The sequence below is a fragment of the Ovis aries genome, chromosome 10, assembly GCF_016772045.2.
Source record: "Ovis aries strain OAR_USU_Benz2616 breed Rambouillet chromosome 10, ARS-UI_Ramb_v3.0, whole genome shotgun sequence".
Classification (NCBI taxonomy): domain Eukaryota; kingdom Metazoa; phylum Chordata; class Mammalia; order Artiodactyla; family Bovidae; genus Ovis; species Ovis aries.
This window is the reverse complement of record NC_056063.1, coordinates 24,550,063-24,569,789: the sequence shown is the minus strand read 5'-3', so window position 1 is coordinate 24,569,789 and position 19,727 is coordinate 24,550,063. Positions and strand designations below refer to the sequence as shown.

General features: G+C 33.2%; 1 protein-coding gene across 8 annotated transcripts in view; it reads right to left on the bottom strand.

Annotated features, from left to right (window-relative positions):
• Nucleotides 1-2,768: 2,768 nt before the first annotated feature.
• The window catches only part of POSTN (periostin), a 34,318-nt gene continuing 17,359 nt past the window's right edge, over nucleotides 2,769-19,727 (bottom strand). The window contains exons 12-23 of one of the 8 annotated variants that reach the window (XM_004012111.5): nucleotides 19,172-19,302; nucleotides 18,528-18,658; nucleotides 18,326-18,428; nucleotides 18,151-18,218; nucleotides 17,141-17,186; nucleotides 14,160-14,240; nucleotides 11,455-11,544; nucleotides 10,680-10,769; nucleotides 9,765-9,842; nucleotides 9,297-9,380; nucleotides 4,768-4,809; nucleotides 2,769-3,563 (exon numbers count right to left, since the gene is read on the bottom strand). In XM_004012111.5, coding sequence (XP_004012160.3) covers nucleotides 3,526-3,563; nucleotides 4,768-4,809; nucleotides 9,297-9,380; nucleotides 9,765-9,842; nucleotides 10,680-10,769; nucleotides 11,455-11,544; nucleotides 14,160-14,240; nucleotides 17,141-17,186; nucleotides 18,151-18,218; nucleotides 18,326-18,428; nucleotides 18,528-18,658; nucleotides 19,172-19,302 — 982 coding nt within the window. In that variant the 3' untranslated portion in view covers nucleotides 2,769-3,525. The remainder of the gene's footprint in view (nucleotides 3,564-4,767; nucleotides 4,810-9,296; nucleotides 9,381-9,764; nucleotides 9,843-10,679; nucleotides 10,770-11,454; nucleotides 11,545-14,159; nucleotides 14,241-17,140; nucleotides 17,187-18,150; nucleotides 18,219-18,325; nucleotides 18,429-18,527; nucleotides 18,659-19,171; nucleotides 19,303-19,727) is intronic. The other 7 variants (XM_012184544.4, XM_004012112.5, XM_012184543.4 and 4 more) reach the window with 7 other exon arrangements.

Genomic DNA, 19,727 nt, shown 5'->3' with positions numbered 1-19,727 from the left:
AAACAATGTTAAGAGAGTGAAAAGACAAGTCCCATATGGGGAGAAAATATTTACATCTTATATAGCTGATAAAGGACTTGTATATGTGATATATTAGAAACTCTCAAAACTCAAGAGAATTTTTTTATTTTTGTAAATAAAGCAAACCAATTAAAATCGGCGAGCTCCCCTGGTGGCTCAGTGGTAAAGAATCCGCCTGCCAATGCAGGAGACGGGTGTGACCCCTGATCCAGGAAGGTCTCACATGCTGCAGAACAATTTAGCCTGTGTGCCATAACTACTGAACTGGCGCTCTAGGGCCCGGAAACCACAACCACTGAGCTCTGTGCCACAACTTCTGAAGCCAGCACACTTTAGAGCCCATGCTCTGCAACAAGAGAAGCTCCCCACAATGAGAAGCCTGCGAAACACAACTGGAGAGTAGTCCCTGCTTGGCACAACTAGAGAAAAGCCTGTTCAGCAATCACGACCCAGCACGGCTATAAATAAATAAATAAAATTTTAAAAAGAAAAAATAATAAAACTGGCAAAAAAGTTGAACAGATACTTCATTGAAGAAGATACATAAATGCTAAATAAACAGATGAAAAACATACATCAGGGAAATGCACACTAGAACCACAATGAAATCACTATACCACTCTTAGCATAGAGACAATAAAAAAGATGGGCCATGGCAGGTGTTGGCTAGAGAAATGGGAACTCTCAGATATTTCTGGTGGGAGTGCAAAACAATAGAATGCCTTTGGACTATGATTTGCCAGTTTCCTAAAACTTTAACCATACATCTTTCCTATGATCCTACCATTTCACTCCTATATATTAATGTAAGAGAAATCCAGAAAAAGAAGCCGTGCATACTATATGACTCAGTTTATATAGAGGTCTGGAAAATGCTCTTATCGGTAGTGATGGAAAGTAGATCAGTGGCTGCTTGAATACCATGATTTCAACAGGAATCTCTATAGAGCTTTATTTCTCAAAGTTAGTGTAGAAAACCTTGTACACCAGACTTAACTAGAAAGGGTTATTTTAAAATTTAACTGAAATTCAGAGCTGAAATCAAGCAGTGCAGAGTAAGCACAATTTCAAAAAACAAGTGTGTTTGTTTTATTCAAGTTGTGCTTGTTGGGTAATGAACATGTGGTAAGCTGAGTGATGGCCAGATGTAAGAGTACAGTGCAAAAGAAATAAGAAAAGTGATACAAAGTCCTTGAGCCTCATGTTTTTCACATAGAACTGGAGATAATACAACTCTTCAGAATTTTTAAAGGAATAAATATTGTATATAAAAGCATATACTATGCCACAGTTTCCATTTGTAGAAAGTGCCCTGGTAGGATATTTATTCATTATTTATCTATTTTAAATTCTTATTTTGTGGTTTTAAATGGTTTACTTTCATACAGTTTAACCTTATATCATTTTACTTGTATTGTTATTTCTATTTTATCAATAGTTTATCTTTTAATTTCATCTTTAAATATATTGACATGTATCAGTTGGCTATCCTTTACCAGAGATATGCTAGATTTTTGTATGTATGTTTAGCACATACTATTTTTTTTTCTTCTATGGTACAAAAAAATTTTAAAAAGCAGGGCCTTAGAACTTAAAGGTGCCAGTCTTTAAAAAGACCTCAAGTTCATCTCTACTGTCTATGATGACCATGTTCAAAGGCAAACTCTGCATGCAATACTCAGCTCATTATCAAAAGCAAACCCTGAAGGGAGTGAAATGAATGAATCCACGTACTCTTTGTTCTATGCAGTCAACCTGTGATCTTCCAAAAGGTTAGTTAGCAATATGCTGTCTGGTTAGAACAGCCATTTATCTTGATATTAGTTTAGTATATTCCACCAGCACCACTTTACATAACCACCTCCTTTGAATCATTTTGGTTAAGTCATGGCAATGGTCTGTCCAGCTGAAATCAAAGTCCAAAGATATCTATCTGAGTACTCAGTTGGTAGGACATTTTCTTTCTTGGCAAGGGCTCTTAAGTGCTGTGCATAAATCTCACCACTGTCTAAACTAGAAAGCATTCTGGAAAACCCATGCTATCTAGCAATTCTCCAGTCAGTGGCACTGTTAGAACTTAACACTTCACTTCCTTGCCTCAACTGCTGCTCAAAGAACAAAAGCTTTTCAGCTACCTCAGATCTCTCCAGGTCCTTTAGTAGTACTCTAGCACTGAGCCTCTGACCCAAGAGATACCTTTGTTTTGGTTTTCCTCAGTTTTACAGTCCTTTGATTGCTAAATTCAACACATGGTATAATTTATTAAGCTATGACAAGTTGGTTTCTCAGCAGTATGGATTCTGATCCCTACCTGCTCTTATCTCTGGTCCAAGATAAGGATGACATTTATTGAGATCTGAGTAGATCAAACAAATCTCTTTATCATTCTCAGAAAACAAATAGTTTTCTTCTTCTCTTTTGTCATGAAATGGACACTTATGTGACTTCATGTCTTCATTAAAGACATCTCTTTGGCTCCTTCTAAGTTAGCCTAAGCCTAGGAATACTTAATTGAAGTGTTTGTGTCATGCCGTTAATTCTTCTCTAACAGTCTATGGTACATTGTGGGTTACTGGTTTGTCTTTTTGCCCTTTGAAACAGTAGTTGTCTCATTCCTCTTTTGAATCCTCACAGCTTAGCACAGTTCAGGGGTTATATTATACACTCAGTTGATGTTTAACTATTGCTTCATTGTGTAATGGCTATTTATGTATCATAATAGTTTTAAAAATTCAAAAACCACTAAATTCATTCAATCTCCTTTAATGAGTATTTGTTATATATAAAAAAAGAGGTATAAAGTCCTGTTCCCAAGTCCAAACCTCTTATTAACTTAAACCTTGAGTTTTTTTGAATTACCCATTTGAAATAATTGTCTTTATACCTGAAAAATGGATTTATTGAAATGTTTGAGATAAAAAATATGTATTGCAAGAAGCATAAGACAAACATTTCAAGAGTACAAAATTAGTTGTAGAAATAACATAATTTGCCAGTAAACCCACATTTTATTAGAAATGTGCAAAGCTTTTTAATGTAAAATTTTGGTTTTGTCATTTTTTAATACTGAGCACCCATTTTTATTTACCCATTTCCCACGGAGAGGTAACTCCTTGTATGCATTTTATCTCTCCATATGTAAATTCAAGGTTCAATCTTCTCAATGGGATAACAGGTCACAACTCAGAGATTTGAATTGTAATGAATCCAGTGACAAGGATTTTCTCTCATGGATTCCAAAGTCAGCTGGAACTCTTCATGTCAAGATGTAAAAGTCTGTAAGGTGTTATGTTTCCCTCAGATTCTATCCCACAGGAGGCTAAACCCACAATCTCCCTCATGTTTCTCATTCAGAAAGAAAAAATTACTGCATTCAGAATTGTTCAACAATTGCTCTTTTGTCTTGGCTCATTTCTTCACATCAAAGTGGCTTTCATATTTTTCCTTTAAGACTGGGTTGTTGGTTTAGGGTTGTATAAACTTTGTTGTCTGGTGTCTGGATTTTCACTGAGGACGATCTTCCCTTGATCGTCTTCTAGATGCTGATTAGGAAGAAGGCAGAGAATATAGATTGTTAATTGGATGAAATTATAGTGTTTAACAATATGATATTTGACTCATGTGTATGGGTGCATGCTCAGGGGCTTCAGTCATGTCTACCTCTTTGCAACCCCATGGACTGTAGCCCGCCAGGCTCCTCTGTCCATGGGATTCTCCAGACAAACACTGGAGTGGGTTGCCATGCCCTCCTCCAGAGATCTTCTTGCCCCAAGGATCAAACCTGCGTCTCCTCTGCTGCAGGCAGATTCTTTATCACTGAGCCATCAGCAAGGCCCCATTTTATGCATAATTATATCTATAAAAGACTATTATTTCTTATTATAATAAATGTCAAATTATGTTTTCTTAATAATATTCTGTTTATGATGAAACCAAGTCATCTTTTGATCAAAGGTATATGAACATAATAAAGTTATGCTTTATTTCCTTAGAAAATTTGGATGATTTTTGCATGTTTAAAAGAAATCCATGATAAAGTTTTCACTTACAAATTATTTGTACAATTGAGTCTTTAGTTTCAAATGTCTATATTGAACTAAATTAAAATCAGATATGCCTATACATGCATTTTCTAGAAAAGCCTTGCAATTTCTTTTGACTATTAGTATGTAATTCTAAGTTTCACAGAGGAAATCTTTGATATTTGATTGTACCAGAATATAAGATATCCTAAGTGGAAGATGAGAAAATGCACATAAATGAAGTTATAAAGAAAGTTATAGTATATAGGTGATATATACATGTATATAATCTACACATTATATCAACATTTTGTACATAGATATATTAATCATTTCCTATAAGTGTACAATATATATAGCTTTGAATTTATTTTTGTCTCAAACCGCAGCCTCATCTTAAATAATAGTTTCACAGAGTTCTGGTGTACCTGCAACTTATTTTTACTCAACTTTGTTATTCAAAGATTTCTTTTCAAATTAACTCTACTTTAATCTACCCCAGTGATTCAATATATTTAACAGTTTACATGAGTATAATTTTCTTTCCTTTAATGTTTGCTTTTCTTACATTTTATTAATAGTGAGTGATATGAAAGATTTATTTTCTGGTTCATATAATCAGAATACTTTGCTTAAAATAAAGTATATTAAAATACTCTCCTTTGTTTTGTCTTACTGTAACAGATGTGCCACTTATGCAAATCACCATAATCAATATATTTACCTTGAACTCTTTTGTTGGCTTGTATCTTTCTCACAGGTGTGTCTGAAATTAAACAGTTGTAGTTAAAAATACTTTGAAATTATGACTAACATGAGACAGGAAAACACAGTTTAGCAGAAAAGTGTAAAGTTTTAAATAATCATCACTTAAACATGTAGATTTTCTCCTGGAGTAGTGAGACTTTGGCATTGGCAACAGACATTTGTCTTCCTTATATCATAATGAATGTTTACTATTTTTGCAAAACATATTGTTTTATTATGTTATGTGGAGCCCCAGATGGTGTTCCATTTTTGCGTGGAGTAAGTGACTTACATGACTTACTTTTCGTCCTTTTTGTAAGAGACATCACTTTATGATGAAAGGATGTCTAACATCCTATGAAGTTTAGCAGAAGTATATTCCCAGAGTTATGCACTCGTTTTTTTCCTAGTCATTCCTCTTTGTGATATATCAGACTTCTGCCTCTGTAAAATTCTCATTGTAATTTAATTTTGATTAACTTTTAATATGTGAAGTCTGCCAATAAGCAATTCAAGAAGTTTGTACCAATTCAATTCCTGAATTGAATTCCAATCCAACAAGACCATTTAAAAATTAAATAGTTAAAAATGATAAGAGCTCATATTTTAGAATTTCAAGTGTTTATAACAATGCAGTGTTCATACAATGCAATATTTTGCGAAATATTTCCCAGTTCTTCATTTTTTCTTTTAACTTATTGACAAGACTACTTGGTCAACTGAAATTCACATTTTCATTCTGTTGTTGGACATTTGAGATCAAAGAATAAATATGGTCCCTATAGTGACTTCGCTTCTCTGCTTACCTTCTTTATTTTTTCTCCAAAGTTTGACTTCTCGATTTTTATATATTATCTGTACTCAAAATGAAGTCAAAATTTTTCTATGATATATAAATATATTTCTTTCAATTCTCTGAAATCTCATAAAAGTAAGACATGAAACTATCACCAACAGTATTTTCGGCTGTATAATGTCAAGAATTAAAAAAAAAAGAAATATTAAGTATTTTTTGAAGAATTGTGTTTCTGTCTACATAGCACATTTCCAGCATGTCTTTTTATTCTGCTTGGATATAAGTTACATAACCATTTATCATATGCATTAACACTATAGTAAAATGTAGAACTATGGAAAACCTTCTCAGATTGGATAGTAGGGGAGAGTTTAGGTTAGATAGAAAAGTCTGAATTATGAGTATGCTCCAACTGATATATTTCCCTTAACTTCAGGTTTATTTGGCCACAAAAAAAATGTCAAGAAAAGATGGAAATATTGTCACGAAAAGATGGAAATCATTGTATAAAATGGACTTACTAATTCCAAAGAGCACTTATCATGCAACTTAAAACAAGATTTCAACATTACTTTTGAAAATAAGCACTTACACTCAGTTTTCTTTTATAAATTTGGCAGCATCTGATTAATGCACATCTAATTACCTAACTTGTTAATTTATGACTATTTGGCTATGACAAAATCAAAATAAGAAATATTCACTGCGGCAAACAAATATCTCTTGAAGAAAAGCTTAATTAAAATGCAGAAAATCAGATTTTCTCTCAGTGGCTCTCTACAATTTCAAACTGAATGACACTTGTATGTTGTGTTTAGAGAAGCAAAAGTGTTAAGGTAAACCAGTCATTGGAATGATCCCACGAAAATGCCCCTCCCCACCATGTTTCCTTAAACACACAAAGTGTTTCCACCCAATTATCTGCAAGATTGTTGTATTTTTACATAGCTATGACTTTGTAAATTTAAAGTAGAGCATAAAATATTACTTTGTTGACCATGTTAGTGTGAATTGACATAATCCTGATAGTAGCTAACATCACTGAGGACATTATTATTATGCAGTGAACATTATTCCAAGTGCTGTCCATATATTGGTTTATTTTTATGTAGGTAACATTACCATCCCCACTTCCCAGATTAGGAAAACAAGACAGAAACACATAAGTTTACTTAAGTTCAAGTGGGAGCCCAGATTGAAAGCCAGACCTAGGACCTGATCCTCTATTCTGTACAGAGGCCGTAAATCTTCAAATGTTATACTGGCAGATTTATCAAAACCTTCTCAAACAGCTTTTTGTTGTTGTTCCTTTCTCCATAGCCTACTTTTTTGCAATTTTCCCTTAATTACTTCAGTAGTTTCAGTAAATGTAGTTGCATTTAAGATAAGAGTGAACAACTGTACACATTTTTGAGAAGAATTTTAGTTAAGGAGTCTGAAGTATTTAAATTAGAAATCATAGTATTAGTACCCAATTGACCATTTAGCCAAGTTTATAAACATGAACTAAATGATTGAGGAATACATTCAATTCATCAAAAGGTACTGTATGTACCATAAAATGAGCAGTTCAGATACAAAACTACAAGCTTTGAGATGAAGACCATAGTTTAGCTATAGATCAATATTCTGAAAGAAAAAAAAAGCCTATCTTGCATGACATAATCTTTATTCACACCAGCTTCATTGGTGTTTCTTGGGATCTAGACAAGAGGACACTTGTTACTCAGTGTTGACCCAGTGGTTTTACAGGGCTGGAAAAAAGAAAACTAGAATGTCCAGTTAATGTCCAGGTATTAGTAACTATACCACTTATATTGTCTTCCTCACGAGAAAAGAATCCTTGGAAATGTTTTGATAAAAATTTATGCTGTGGCAAGGATTTACTGTATAGCACATGGGACTCTGTTCAATGTTATGTGGCAGCCTGGATGGGAGGGGAGTTTGGGGGAGAATGGATACATGTATATGTGTGGCTCAATCATGTATATTTACGGCACAGCTCTGCTGTGTATGCATCCGTAACTATCACAACTTTGTTAACTGGCTATACTCCAATATAAAATATAACATCTTTAAAAAAAACTATTAAATTTATGTTGTGACATTGACAAAATGAATGCTTTATAGGTATGTAGAGAAACCAAACACTGGAAGATTCAGGGATCAACCTCTGGGATGAACAGAAACCAGAATTAAAGAAGGATTCTATTTCTATTGATTAAAATTAGATTATCTTATTCTTGTAACAGGTATTATCTTCTTTTGGTCGAAGTTATTCTTCAAAACTCAGTTCGTTGTTTATAATGGACTTGATAACAGGGGCGTATTGAAGGGGAGGAAAACATACTTACCTGAAGTTTAAGTCTAAATAAATTAAAGCAGTATATACAAGTGCAACTACTGGTTGGTTCATTCTCTAAAAAGCACTGCCATTCTACAAAGCTGCTTACTATGGCAAGGACTGAAAAAAAAAGAATTCAACTTAATTTTCACAATATCTGCCTTTCTTCACTCAAATCTCCACCTTTTTTCTAGTAGAGTGTAAGCATTTAGGTGTAGGTGAGTAAATTTTGTATTATAGCTTATAGGAAACTGGTTCTACTGTGGCTTTGGGAGTGTCATATACTCCCAGCAGTCTGAAAGGAAGTCTTGTATTTTTCAGACACACATTTTTCTATTGAGGGGAAATTCAATCATTGGTTCAAAAAAATTATTTATTTTTACTATTGCTGAACAGTATCAATATTATGCAAGAGACTCTGCTTATGTAAAAATAAAGAATAATTGCTAAATATAGATACAGTCCCAAAAGAAATGACAACTTCTTGGACATAGTACTATAATTTTTAAAATTTTAAGCATAAAAGCTAATGGGAACCATACTTTGGATAAACACTAAACTTAAGTTGTGTTTCTTAATTCACAGTATATTTCAAAGAACATATTTGATTTTTCTAGATAATTTAAATTCTTGTTTCTCTAAAACAATTTAAGTACTTTTTTTGTTAATAAAATGAATTAGAAATTAGTTTAGTCAAATTTTTTGTGTAATTACCATTGAGAGCTTGTGTAAGATTTTGAATTCTTTTTCTTCTTTCCTTTTAAAAGTAGGTCCTTTTAATGCCATAGAGAACATTCCATATTTTAAAGATTAAAATTAATTTCATATGCAAAATAATTTACAGCTCCAGGTACAGATTATCACTTGAACTGTTAGAAGAAACAGATAACCCATTCCTGAGAATGTAGTTTTGGAAAATAAAATTGCTAAATGCAATTTTTTTTGCTAGTTCTATGCACTTAAAAAAATTCATAAACATGCCTTTTATTATGGTTGTGGGGGCAGTGAATACATTTTTTTAAAATAGAAAAATTATTTCAATTTGTGCTTCTTTTAATAATTACCAATTTTAAAAGCATTCCTCTTTCACATACTAAGAATATCCTTACAGTTGTCTGTATCAGAGCAAAAAAATATTCATTGCTCCCCACTGAACTTTTTAAAGACTGTTTAAGCTAGTAATTCTTTCTTTATACCTCTTATTTTAACCACCATTGACCCAATCAATCTGTTAAGACAGACTTGATGCTATTTTTTAACCTACTTAAAAAACAAACAAACCAACCTGAATGCTCAGTCTTTAAAAAGCTGAAGAACTCAGTTATCAGAACCTGTTAAGTGGGTTAGTTGTTTCCCTTTTACTAACCTCCCTGAAGCAGTCTTTTAATTTCTTCATCTTCAAATAAATGACCATCACCACCTTCAATGAATTTGGTGACCTTGGTGACCTCTGAGAGGATACATGTTTACAGCAGAAGTTGGTTTATGTAATAAAAAGGCTGGAGATTTGATGCGATACATAATGGCATCTGCCAAACAATAAATTCCAGACCAACACTTGGTTCTTCTTGGTTTTTAGTGCTATTTTTTGATAAGCCAATTTTCTTACAAAGTTGTTGAACAGTATATAACAAATACAGAACAAACCCATCAATATGACTATCATCTGAGTTTCATTCCCTATCTTTGGATTTTTTTCTTGTGTTGGTATGGAACTAGAACAAAGGAGTGAGATAGAGAAGAAAATGTAAAAGGCCTCAAAGATTATATTAGAATTTGATATAAATAGATAGCTTAAGAAAAGTCACGTTCTTATTTTTCTAGATATACTGACCTTCTTGCAACAATTTCTTCAGCGTTTCTTCTGTTTCTCCACCTGTAGTTGAAATCCTAGTGTATTTTATTTCAGGACCTAAAGGAAAGACAGTTTACAAAAAGACCTGAAACAAGGGTAGGTACACTTCCTCTGTAACAGTTAGATAGTGAGTAATTTAGACTTTATGGGCCATATGGTTGGTGTTGCAACTATTCAACTTTTCCCTTGTAGTGTGAAAATAGCCATAGACATTGTATAAATGAATGGTCACATCATGTTCCAATAAAACTTTATTTACATAAGTATTAAAAGATGGCATGGGCCATAGGTGCTGACTGCTTGTTTAGACAAATACTTGTAAAATAGCTGAATTCAGAATTTTATGCTAATTCATTGGTGGCAGACTAATACAGAGGTTTACTGAAATTATTTATAAACTGTTTTATACTAACTTGCATATAGTTTGGTGTGTAGACCTTAAGATTAATGGAAAATTCAAAGGAGGGAATGGTTTTTCTTTTAGGATTTAGTAACTCAATAAATAGCAAAGTGAAGATAATATATTGTATAATACATATGTGTATTCATAATAAAAACACATGCTTATAGATTTGCTCCCAAATTTCCAATTCAGGAGAAAACATAGATTATATATTTAGAGTTAGTATTATTTCTACCAAAAAAGAAATGAATAACTTCAGTAACCACCATGAAAATGACTTAAAAGTTCTTTAGTAATTCTTATAGAGATATTTTAGGATTAAATGTGATTTGCTCTTTGTAATCCAAGCATAGTTGCCTGGAGCATCCCATGGACAGAGGAACCTGGCAGGCTACAGTCCATAGGGTTGCGTTGAATGCACACACACACACACACACACACACACACACACACACACACACAGTGTTCTATAGCATTGAATTAAAGACTACCTGTAATGATTCGTTCTTCCCTTGTTTCTTTTTCAGTTATTTCCACAGGCACTCCATCAATGATCTTGGTGTATTTTTTAATAATTGGCTCTAAATTGGGGAAGAAAAATGCATTTGATTTGTCCTCGTATGGTGTGTAAATGGCCATAAGCTAGACATTTAATCAAATGTATTAAATGTACATTTGATTAAATGTATTTCTCACAGTAATACCATTTAGAAATCAATCATAATCATTTGGAGAACATATCTCAAATACATTCAGATAATAGAGGTAGTAGTCATGTCCTGAATCTTGGGTAAAGGAGAGAGTCAACTGTCAAGCTAACACTCCATGTCATACTTGTCTCCTGACTGTGCAATGAGCATTTACGGAGAATCCAAGGAATTACACATCATTAGAATGGGAACCTTATAAAAAGCCCAGGCTGTGGCTTATTAGTCTTATAGAATTTTCATTCTTTCTTCTAAGACCAACATGTTATCTGGTATTGATGTGATTGTTTTCATTATATTCATAATCATCCTTGCATATGCAGAGTAAGGACGGTTTTGTTGGACCTGGTGATTTAATGGTAAAATCGAATCCAACTAGATCCATTAAAAGGTAAATTATATTTTAATTGATTGGCTAATAAGAATCCATAACTAATAAAAGCTTTTCACCAATGTGTATAAAAGTCAAGAGAAAACATCAGATATTCGACATATTTAAACCAGAACAATTTCAAAATGTTCACAGTGATCCTAAATAGGCTAGGGAAACAGAACGCACCTCCATGGATCACTTCAGTTACCGTTTCACCTTCTTTAATCAGTCTGAATTCAGGATCACCTTCAATTTTGACCTTTGGTATTGTGCGTCCTGAGGCGTCGTTTTAGGAGACAAATTATCATGTTAATGCAGTCCTTTAAATTTACCAGAACAGGAAATTTATTTCAACACTGGTGTTGCTGAAATGTCAAAGTACTTTCAGGTTTTATGAAATCGGTTTTAAATAGTTCCCATTGTCTTCAGATTGAGTAGTATTTAGGAGAACAAATGACTCCTGGGTCTATTAGTGTGCTGCTAAAATGAATTTCATCAGCTTTAGAATTTAAATGAATGTTTAATTGATCCATTTATTCATAGTTATAAATTCTGTTCACACAAAATGTTATATATGACTATACTTTGTGAATCACACAGTATGTACAAATCTCAGTTGCTCTAATGATAGCTAGTGTAGATCTTACTTTACCATACTGATGCCTATTACTTGCTTTTCTTATTACATTTTAAATTTAATTTTTAACTACTCCGTATCTTATATTTTTATCTACTGGGCATAACTGAACATCAAAAAAGCCCAACTTTATGCCTACCTTTAAGATACAATTTTCAGGTTTTATGGGAAAATGGGAGTACTTACCTTTTCTATGTGAATGCTGCAAATATTTACTAATTAATAGTTAAACAGTCCTTCAAATGCAAAAGTTGTGTTACATTTGACTTGCAAAATGATTTTGCTCCAAGAGAAAATCATTTTGAATGTTAGAAAGCTGATTACTACATTACTACATAGTAATTAGATGAGAAGTTCAGTACATTTAACTCATATAGTAACACCCTTTAACAGTTGAATGGAGCTATATTTCCTTATCTTTGAGAAGGTTTATTTGTTTGTCCAGAAATTGTCAATGTACACCATTACCCAGAATTAAATAGTCTAGGAAGATCTAAAATAATGAAACAAGAGTACAGCTGATTCAAACAGTAAATATTTCACACCATAATATTTGATCCATGGGGTCAAGGGACATTGAGTATCAAAACATAAGGCCAAGTTTTTAAGGTGTGGAAACTTCAAAGGGAAAGAACAGCTAAGGAGTTTAAAAGCAGGAAGTGAGTTAATAAAATATCCAAGTAAACATTTCTTTAGAAAAGCCTCAACTAGCATTTGAGAAACATCCTCCACCCTTAAGTTCTATGAAGGCAGGAATTTACTACCAAAAGTTTTTTTTTCATATTTACTCTGGTGGGCACCTAGGAAAATACCCAGCACAGGATTGGTACAATAAGTATTTATCGAATTGAATTTCAGTTGATTTATTCCTAATTCTAAAATTTGGTTAAGTACCTTTTCTAAGAAACATCCTAATATATGTAGTAAGAATTCAGGAGTTACCAATGAATCAGCAAAAGTTTAAACAGTGAGAAGGAAATGCCAATAGCAATCCTAGGATGACAAAATTATAGATGGCTGCCAAGGCAAGTATTATTTGTCTCCCTCATTATGTTATACAAAGTCAAATTTCCAAATTTTTTAACTGAAGAGTTGTTAATGCACAGGGGACATGATCCCATTTTTCATATTAGTTCCCTTCATAGGAGGAACCCAAGTAGAGTTGATACTCCACTGTGTTTGTAATTGAAGAAACAGTAATACAGTAGAAACCTGTTCACAAAGACTGGGAAGATAGATAGGTTGAAAGAAGCTTGAAAGAAAAGAGATGAATCTTGGAAAACAAAAATAGTGCATCTGAATGATTTCTACTGAAGAAGATGTGTGGAAGTGATTATACACAATTTTAGGGAATCTAATTTAAAAAAATAGTACAAGAATTTTAAAATTAAGGACCATTTTATTTTTTCATTAAAATGATCAAGAAATATTTTCTAAACAAAAATTTCTGTGATTTTAACTTCTTAAAGCACCAAATTCTCTCTCTCTTTAAACAACCTAATTTTATTTATTTTAACTTTATTTTTTTGGCCATGCTACATGGCTTGCAGGATCTTAATTCTCCAAACAGGGATAAAGCCTGGGCTACCACAATGAAAACATTGAGCCCTAATCACTGAACATCCAAGGAACATCCATCTTATATATATATACATATAAGATTATATAATGCTATATATAAGAATATGTAAAATATACATACACATTCAAGGCTGGAATTAAGGATTCTAAGGTTTGATTCATTGTACCAACTACTTATTTCCTCTGTTCCTAGTGGTTTAATTAAAAAGTATATCATGTGTGGATGTACATTTTAAAAGTTTTCTTCAATATACAGCTTCTGTGCTCTCTGAGTCTGTTGAATAAAAAGATATGTGCACTTTTTTGGAGCACCTTCTAACAGTATGAAAGAGATTGATATGGGGAGACTGGAAACACAGCTATAAAGAGTACACTCTCTGAAAGAGTCCAGGTGCAGGGAAGAAAGCTCAGTTTAGTGAGTATCTGGGTACTAGTGCTAATGCAATGGCAAATTAAGTTCAAATGAAATCAGATACAAGCAAATGTACTGAAGGTATTAGGAATGCACATTTACCCTTCTAAATAAACTTGCATTCTGCATTCTGCTGTTAAATGAGCATGCCATCGATATGGAAATATTTAGCATGTTAGTTTCAAAAAGAATGTAGATACATTCATAGAAATCAGTTTATTACATGGATTTTTAAGGAACCATGTATACATTGATTTTTACCTTCTGTTTTGATAATAGGCTGAAGACTGCCTTCAATCACTTTAATTTTTGGTTCCACAACTTTGGTTATAATTTTAGTTGCTGAAAGTATAGAAAGTGGAACATAAATGATGCTTACATAAAAACAACCTGAATGAAATTGTCTTTTTTTCCCCTTTGGTCTTTGTTGGGTACTGAGGTATCAGATGTGGTAATATGTTCAGGCAGTCATATACAGGAAATAATTCATAGTAATTATCTAGTATCTTCTCTTGTCCAGATGAACTCTGAAGCCCAGTGACTTTGATTTGTTCCAGTGAAATATATACTTTCTATGTGAGGAGTTCTACCTAGAAATCTACAAGTTTGAACTGCAGCACTAAAGCTCTTTACCTTCTTTTGTACTTCTTGAAAATACTGGCTGCATAGCAACAAAGACAAATAAACATGATTAATTTCATACAATTCATAGTATCTTAAATTGCATTGTTGGGTTCTTTCTCAATTAGAAGAAGACATTGAAAGAAAAAGACTTGAAATATTTTTCATGCATTTGATGACAGTGATATAGAAAGGAAAATTAAAAAAAAATAGTTCAGAATACTTAAAAATGGATTTTTTCAGTCAGCCAGCCGTGAGCTCTATGCAACAAATATGATATGATCATTTATTTAAATATTTGTTACAGACTAAAATGACTATAATTTTCATCATCAGTTTTAAACTGAAAGCTAAGTATTTTGAATGTATGTTATCCACTCAACTGAAATAATTATGTGCAAAATATATTTAAAATAGTAGCCAACCATTTGGTCAGCTTTTGATTGCATAGATTAACTGAAAGTGTGCCTCTGGAGTCAGATACCAGAGCTACTGACTTTTTATCATTTCTAATTACAGCCTTAAAAGACGGAGTCATTAGCTAAGGAACTAAAGCTGTCTGTGCAGTTGTAACAGATTGTGTTGACACACTAGAGGCAAAATGTGAGTACATTTGGATCTCTGTCACATTTTCACTTCAGGTGTTTGAAATTTGTATCTGTGTCAACTTTTTGAATTAATATGGATTCCAGGGCTTAATTGTGGCTGTTTCAGTTCTTTCAGATTTAACATGTTGAGATCTCAAATGATGAAACTCTGAAATCAAATTGGTGAGCCCAGTTATCCATTCCACAGGTGGTCTGGCCACAGAGAAACCTTTCCATGAAGGTCAAATCCATAGAGGTCTCTGCTGCTACTATCAGAATGGGTTAATTAGCTTTAGCTTAAAAATACACTTCATGTTAAGGAACTTGAAGTTTAGAATATTTATTTGGTTCCTAGTTCTGCTTCAGTTTTGCTTTTCTGAATACTTAAATAGTTTTGACAGGTCAAAGGATGAAGATTAAATACTGATTTTATTCCTCTCCACCTCAAATGTCATATATTTGGCAACATATACTAGAGAGCATTTTTCCCCCATACAATTTAATATGTAAGGTATTTGGGGGACAAGAATAGTACATAATAAGACAAAGAAATTTTAGAGACAGGTCAATAAAGGAACATGAAAATGGAATCTTTGGTTTAATTAGTCTCAACCTTTATCTCAACTATGCTTCCAAGTAACAGCATACACGTCAGAGAGGAGGTAAAGCAACATTCCACATCAGAATGTAAATCTCAGAGCTCTTTCAAGAGCTGTGAGTAGGTAGACAAGATTCATTAGACTTGCATAATTTCATAAAATGTAGATTATTCTCTGTGAGTAGGTATCCAATGTAAGTAAAGGAAAATAAAGGAATTATAATATTTTAGGTCATTGTAAGCAAAATAGTGCATTGATATATAGAGAAAATGGTGAACCTCTCATGGATAAAGTAGGGAAATGCAGTGCAGGCATAATTTTTATGGAGGAAGATGACATAGCATTTCTGATGAATAGAGCTCATAACGTTTTCTGATTTTTTAAAATAAAATATATCTTTAACAAGACTGTATACTTCCAGACTGGAATTTAAACCATGTGGAAGTATAACTATTTCCAACTAAATCTTTGAAACAGTGCTGATCTGGCCTGATTCTAGGGTTGTCCATGTCAATATCACATACTTGAAATCAGTAAGAACAGCAGACATTTTGTTTTGCTCCTTACATCATCTTTATGCCTGTTCCATATCTGGTGTAAATCTTAAGGAAAATTTTCTTAATTGAATAACAGGATGCTCACAGTATAAAATAGAACAATTCTAGCCAAAATAAATGTACAAATGGGTGCAACGTTTTAGCTACTGATATGTTTTGAGTGTTGAACTGTAGAGTCAAAACAAAATGAAAAAGAATTTCTGCTTTGAAAGCTGCAGTGGAAAAGAGGGAAAGACAAAGAAAGAAAAAACTACACTGAATAAGAAATACTATGAGTTAACATTTATGCAAATGAAATACCTTTACCATGGTTAAGAAATAGAGGTTTAATTTTGATAATCTGGTAGAGTCAGGAATAAAAGAAACCTTGGAATCTAGAAACTCTAGGTTTATCACCTGACAATGCTTTTGTTCCTTCATCCAATTTTGAATGGGGAGAGTTTTTTGAACCACCAGCCCATAAACATTAGAATTCTCTGACAGTCTGCCCTTAGATAGCTGAGATCTTGAGAGTGGAATGAGCTAGAAATGTTTCAACAATATTATTTCTATTTCCACACATTTGAATTTTCAAATAGCTCTGGAATGCATCTTAGCTGTCTTTTCCCTATATGTTTGTATGACTTTCTCCCTTGCATCTTTGCCATGCTAACAACTGAATCAAGCTGTGAGTGAAGAAGTGGTTCATTGGAGTTGAAGAGGATAGTCAAGGCTGAAAGGTCTCCTCCAGACTGCAAGCCCTGATGCAAGTGGGATGAGTTTTGCCATTGTTTGGAATTCTAAATACCAGATTATCAATCATCTCAGTAAACACAAAATTATTTTCTTTTTTTTACATCTTGCCACATATATGTGACAAATATTCATTATGTACTTACTGTAGACAGTTATGGGGATTTCTTTGAAGGTACTGCCACGAACAAACTGAAAATAAAAATATTTAGTAACATGAAATGTCGTCACTGTATTAACAAAATTGTGGCACCATGATTTTTAATTCCTACTAAAGAAGTGAAACTACCATTACATTTAGTAAAAAATGAAGTCTTCATGTCACCTTCAAATTTCTTGCTATTGGCAAGACGGCAAAAATGGTCGGATTTGTTACTCAGAGTTTTAAAAATTATAAAATAGCAAATCCCAAATTAAATGTTTATTAAATAATATTTCATATGTTGTCAGGCACTTTAACCCTACTGATATTCAACCCAGTGTTTATTCCCAAATATTCCTTTGCCTTGAATTATTGTGCTGTGTGCTTAGTCGCTCAGTCATGTCCAACTCTTTGCAACCTCATGGACTCTAGCCCACGAGGCTCTTCAGTATATGGGGATTCACCAGGCAAGAATACTGGAGTGGGTTGCCACGCCCTCCTCCAGGGGATCTTCCCAACCCAGGTCTCCTGCATTGCAGGCAGATTCTTTACCATCTCAGCAGCTAAGGAGACCCTAACTATTGTAATTAGTGACTATTTCTTACAAGTAAATATCTTTCCCTTATATTCTGTAGCAAAAATATTTGATGATAGAAAAATTATTGCTTTTATCTACATGTCCTATCTTCCCTACTGGATTGTAAACTATTGAAGAAATGATGCCAATGGTGTATAATCAACAAAGAGCAATGTAGTTAGGGTATATTTACTTATTAATGTATACATTTCTAGTTTTTTATGTTAAACCTGCAATATCTGTTAAACACATTAGAAACATATGCAATAGCCAGGCTCCTCTGCCCATGGAATTCTCTAGGCAAGAATACTGGAGTGGGTTGCTATTTCCTTCTCCAGATCTTTCTGACCCAGGAATCGAACCCAGTTTTCCTGCATTGCAGGCAGATTCTTTACCAACTGAGCTACAAGGAGAGCACTATGCAATAACATCTGTACCTTAATTTGGATGTATTTGATCAGTTTATTAAGTATTTCTAGCAGCTGATCATTTCCAACAGGTGTGTCTGTGAAGAGGAATATAAAGTGAATATTGTAAGAATCAATGAAATAAAAATCCAGGTTTCTATTGAAAAAGATTTATTTTTCATTAATCAGTTCAATAATTACCAACCTGCTGGATAGAGGAGTTTATCTATGACATGAATGACGCCATTTGTTGTCATGATGTCAGATTCTTTTGATTTCAGTTCATTTACCAGAAGTGTATCATTTACCTGTTAAAACAGGGGATAATGTCAATTGGAAATTTAATGAACATTAGGATAATTGAATATTAGATTAACACTCTCATAGATATATTCTAGACAACTTACTCCTTTCAGATAGATTTTACTTCCTTGTGTGGTCTTTAAAATGTTAGTAACGCCAGGTTCAAAACCTTTTCCAATGAAAACTCCTGGTGTCAGGTGATAAAGGATGATGTTTTGAAGAGCATTTTTGTCCCCTAGGAGAAAAATATATATATTTATTTAATAATATGTCATATATTTTGACATTTTGATATTATGACGACTAAGGGGAAAATATTTCTTTGTATTTATTTTCTTCCACTCTGTAATTTCTCATAATGTCATTGCTCTCAAGGCAGTAACAATGCTATGTCAAAACATAGTCTCTTCAGTCAGTTCAATCAAAATATTATCCAACTTACTGGAGGAAAAAAAATCAAATTATTTTTTTGAAATTGTGACTATTTCCTTCTCTGTCACTTCACTGTGTGGCCTTTAATAGAGACAACATACGTGATTATCTAGCCCCACAACATGACAGTAAGGAGTTATTTGAGAACACTGATGAGGCAACCTCTACATAGTCTAAGTGGAATAAGAGGAGGAAGGCTAGCCATGAATATGAAAGAGGGAACTGTGGGGGGCCGACATCTAGGTAGGAACACTTGAGGAAGAAATGAGATCATGAAATCAAGGGGCAAATATATCTGGTGTTCACTTCTACTCACGAATCAGAATTTCCTTTTCTTCATTAGTCATTCCCTTAAAGGCATCATTGGTTGGTACAAATAAAGTCCAATCTCCAGGCTGTGTTAGGAGCTCTTTCAAGTCTGCAGCTTCAAGTAGACTGAGGAAGATGCTAGGCAGGAAGGACATATGTTTATTAGATTTAGTCTAGGTAAGCCTACCGACCATGCCTGAAATACAGTAGAATTCCTTTACGTGGAAAAATAAGAAAATGGCTCATACACTTTCATATGTTTCAAATGCAATTTGAACATTAAAGGTTTATCATGGGGAAATTATTTAAATATGTGTATGATTTTTAAATTTCCAAACCTCTGTTTTTCCCCTGTAACACTTGACGAAGTCACATTTGGTAACACAATAGAAGCATTTGTTCATTTAATATTCTGCAAAATAGTCTTTGCTAATACATACTACCATTTTTAAAAAACATAATTATAAAAAATTTGCAAGGAGTAGTTCAGTCTATTAGATTGGTTTTTGTTTGTTTTTTACTTACCAAATCATATTATGGAAGAAAACTAGTGTTAAGAATAT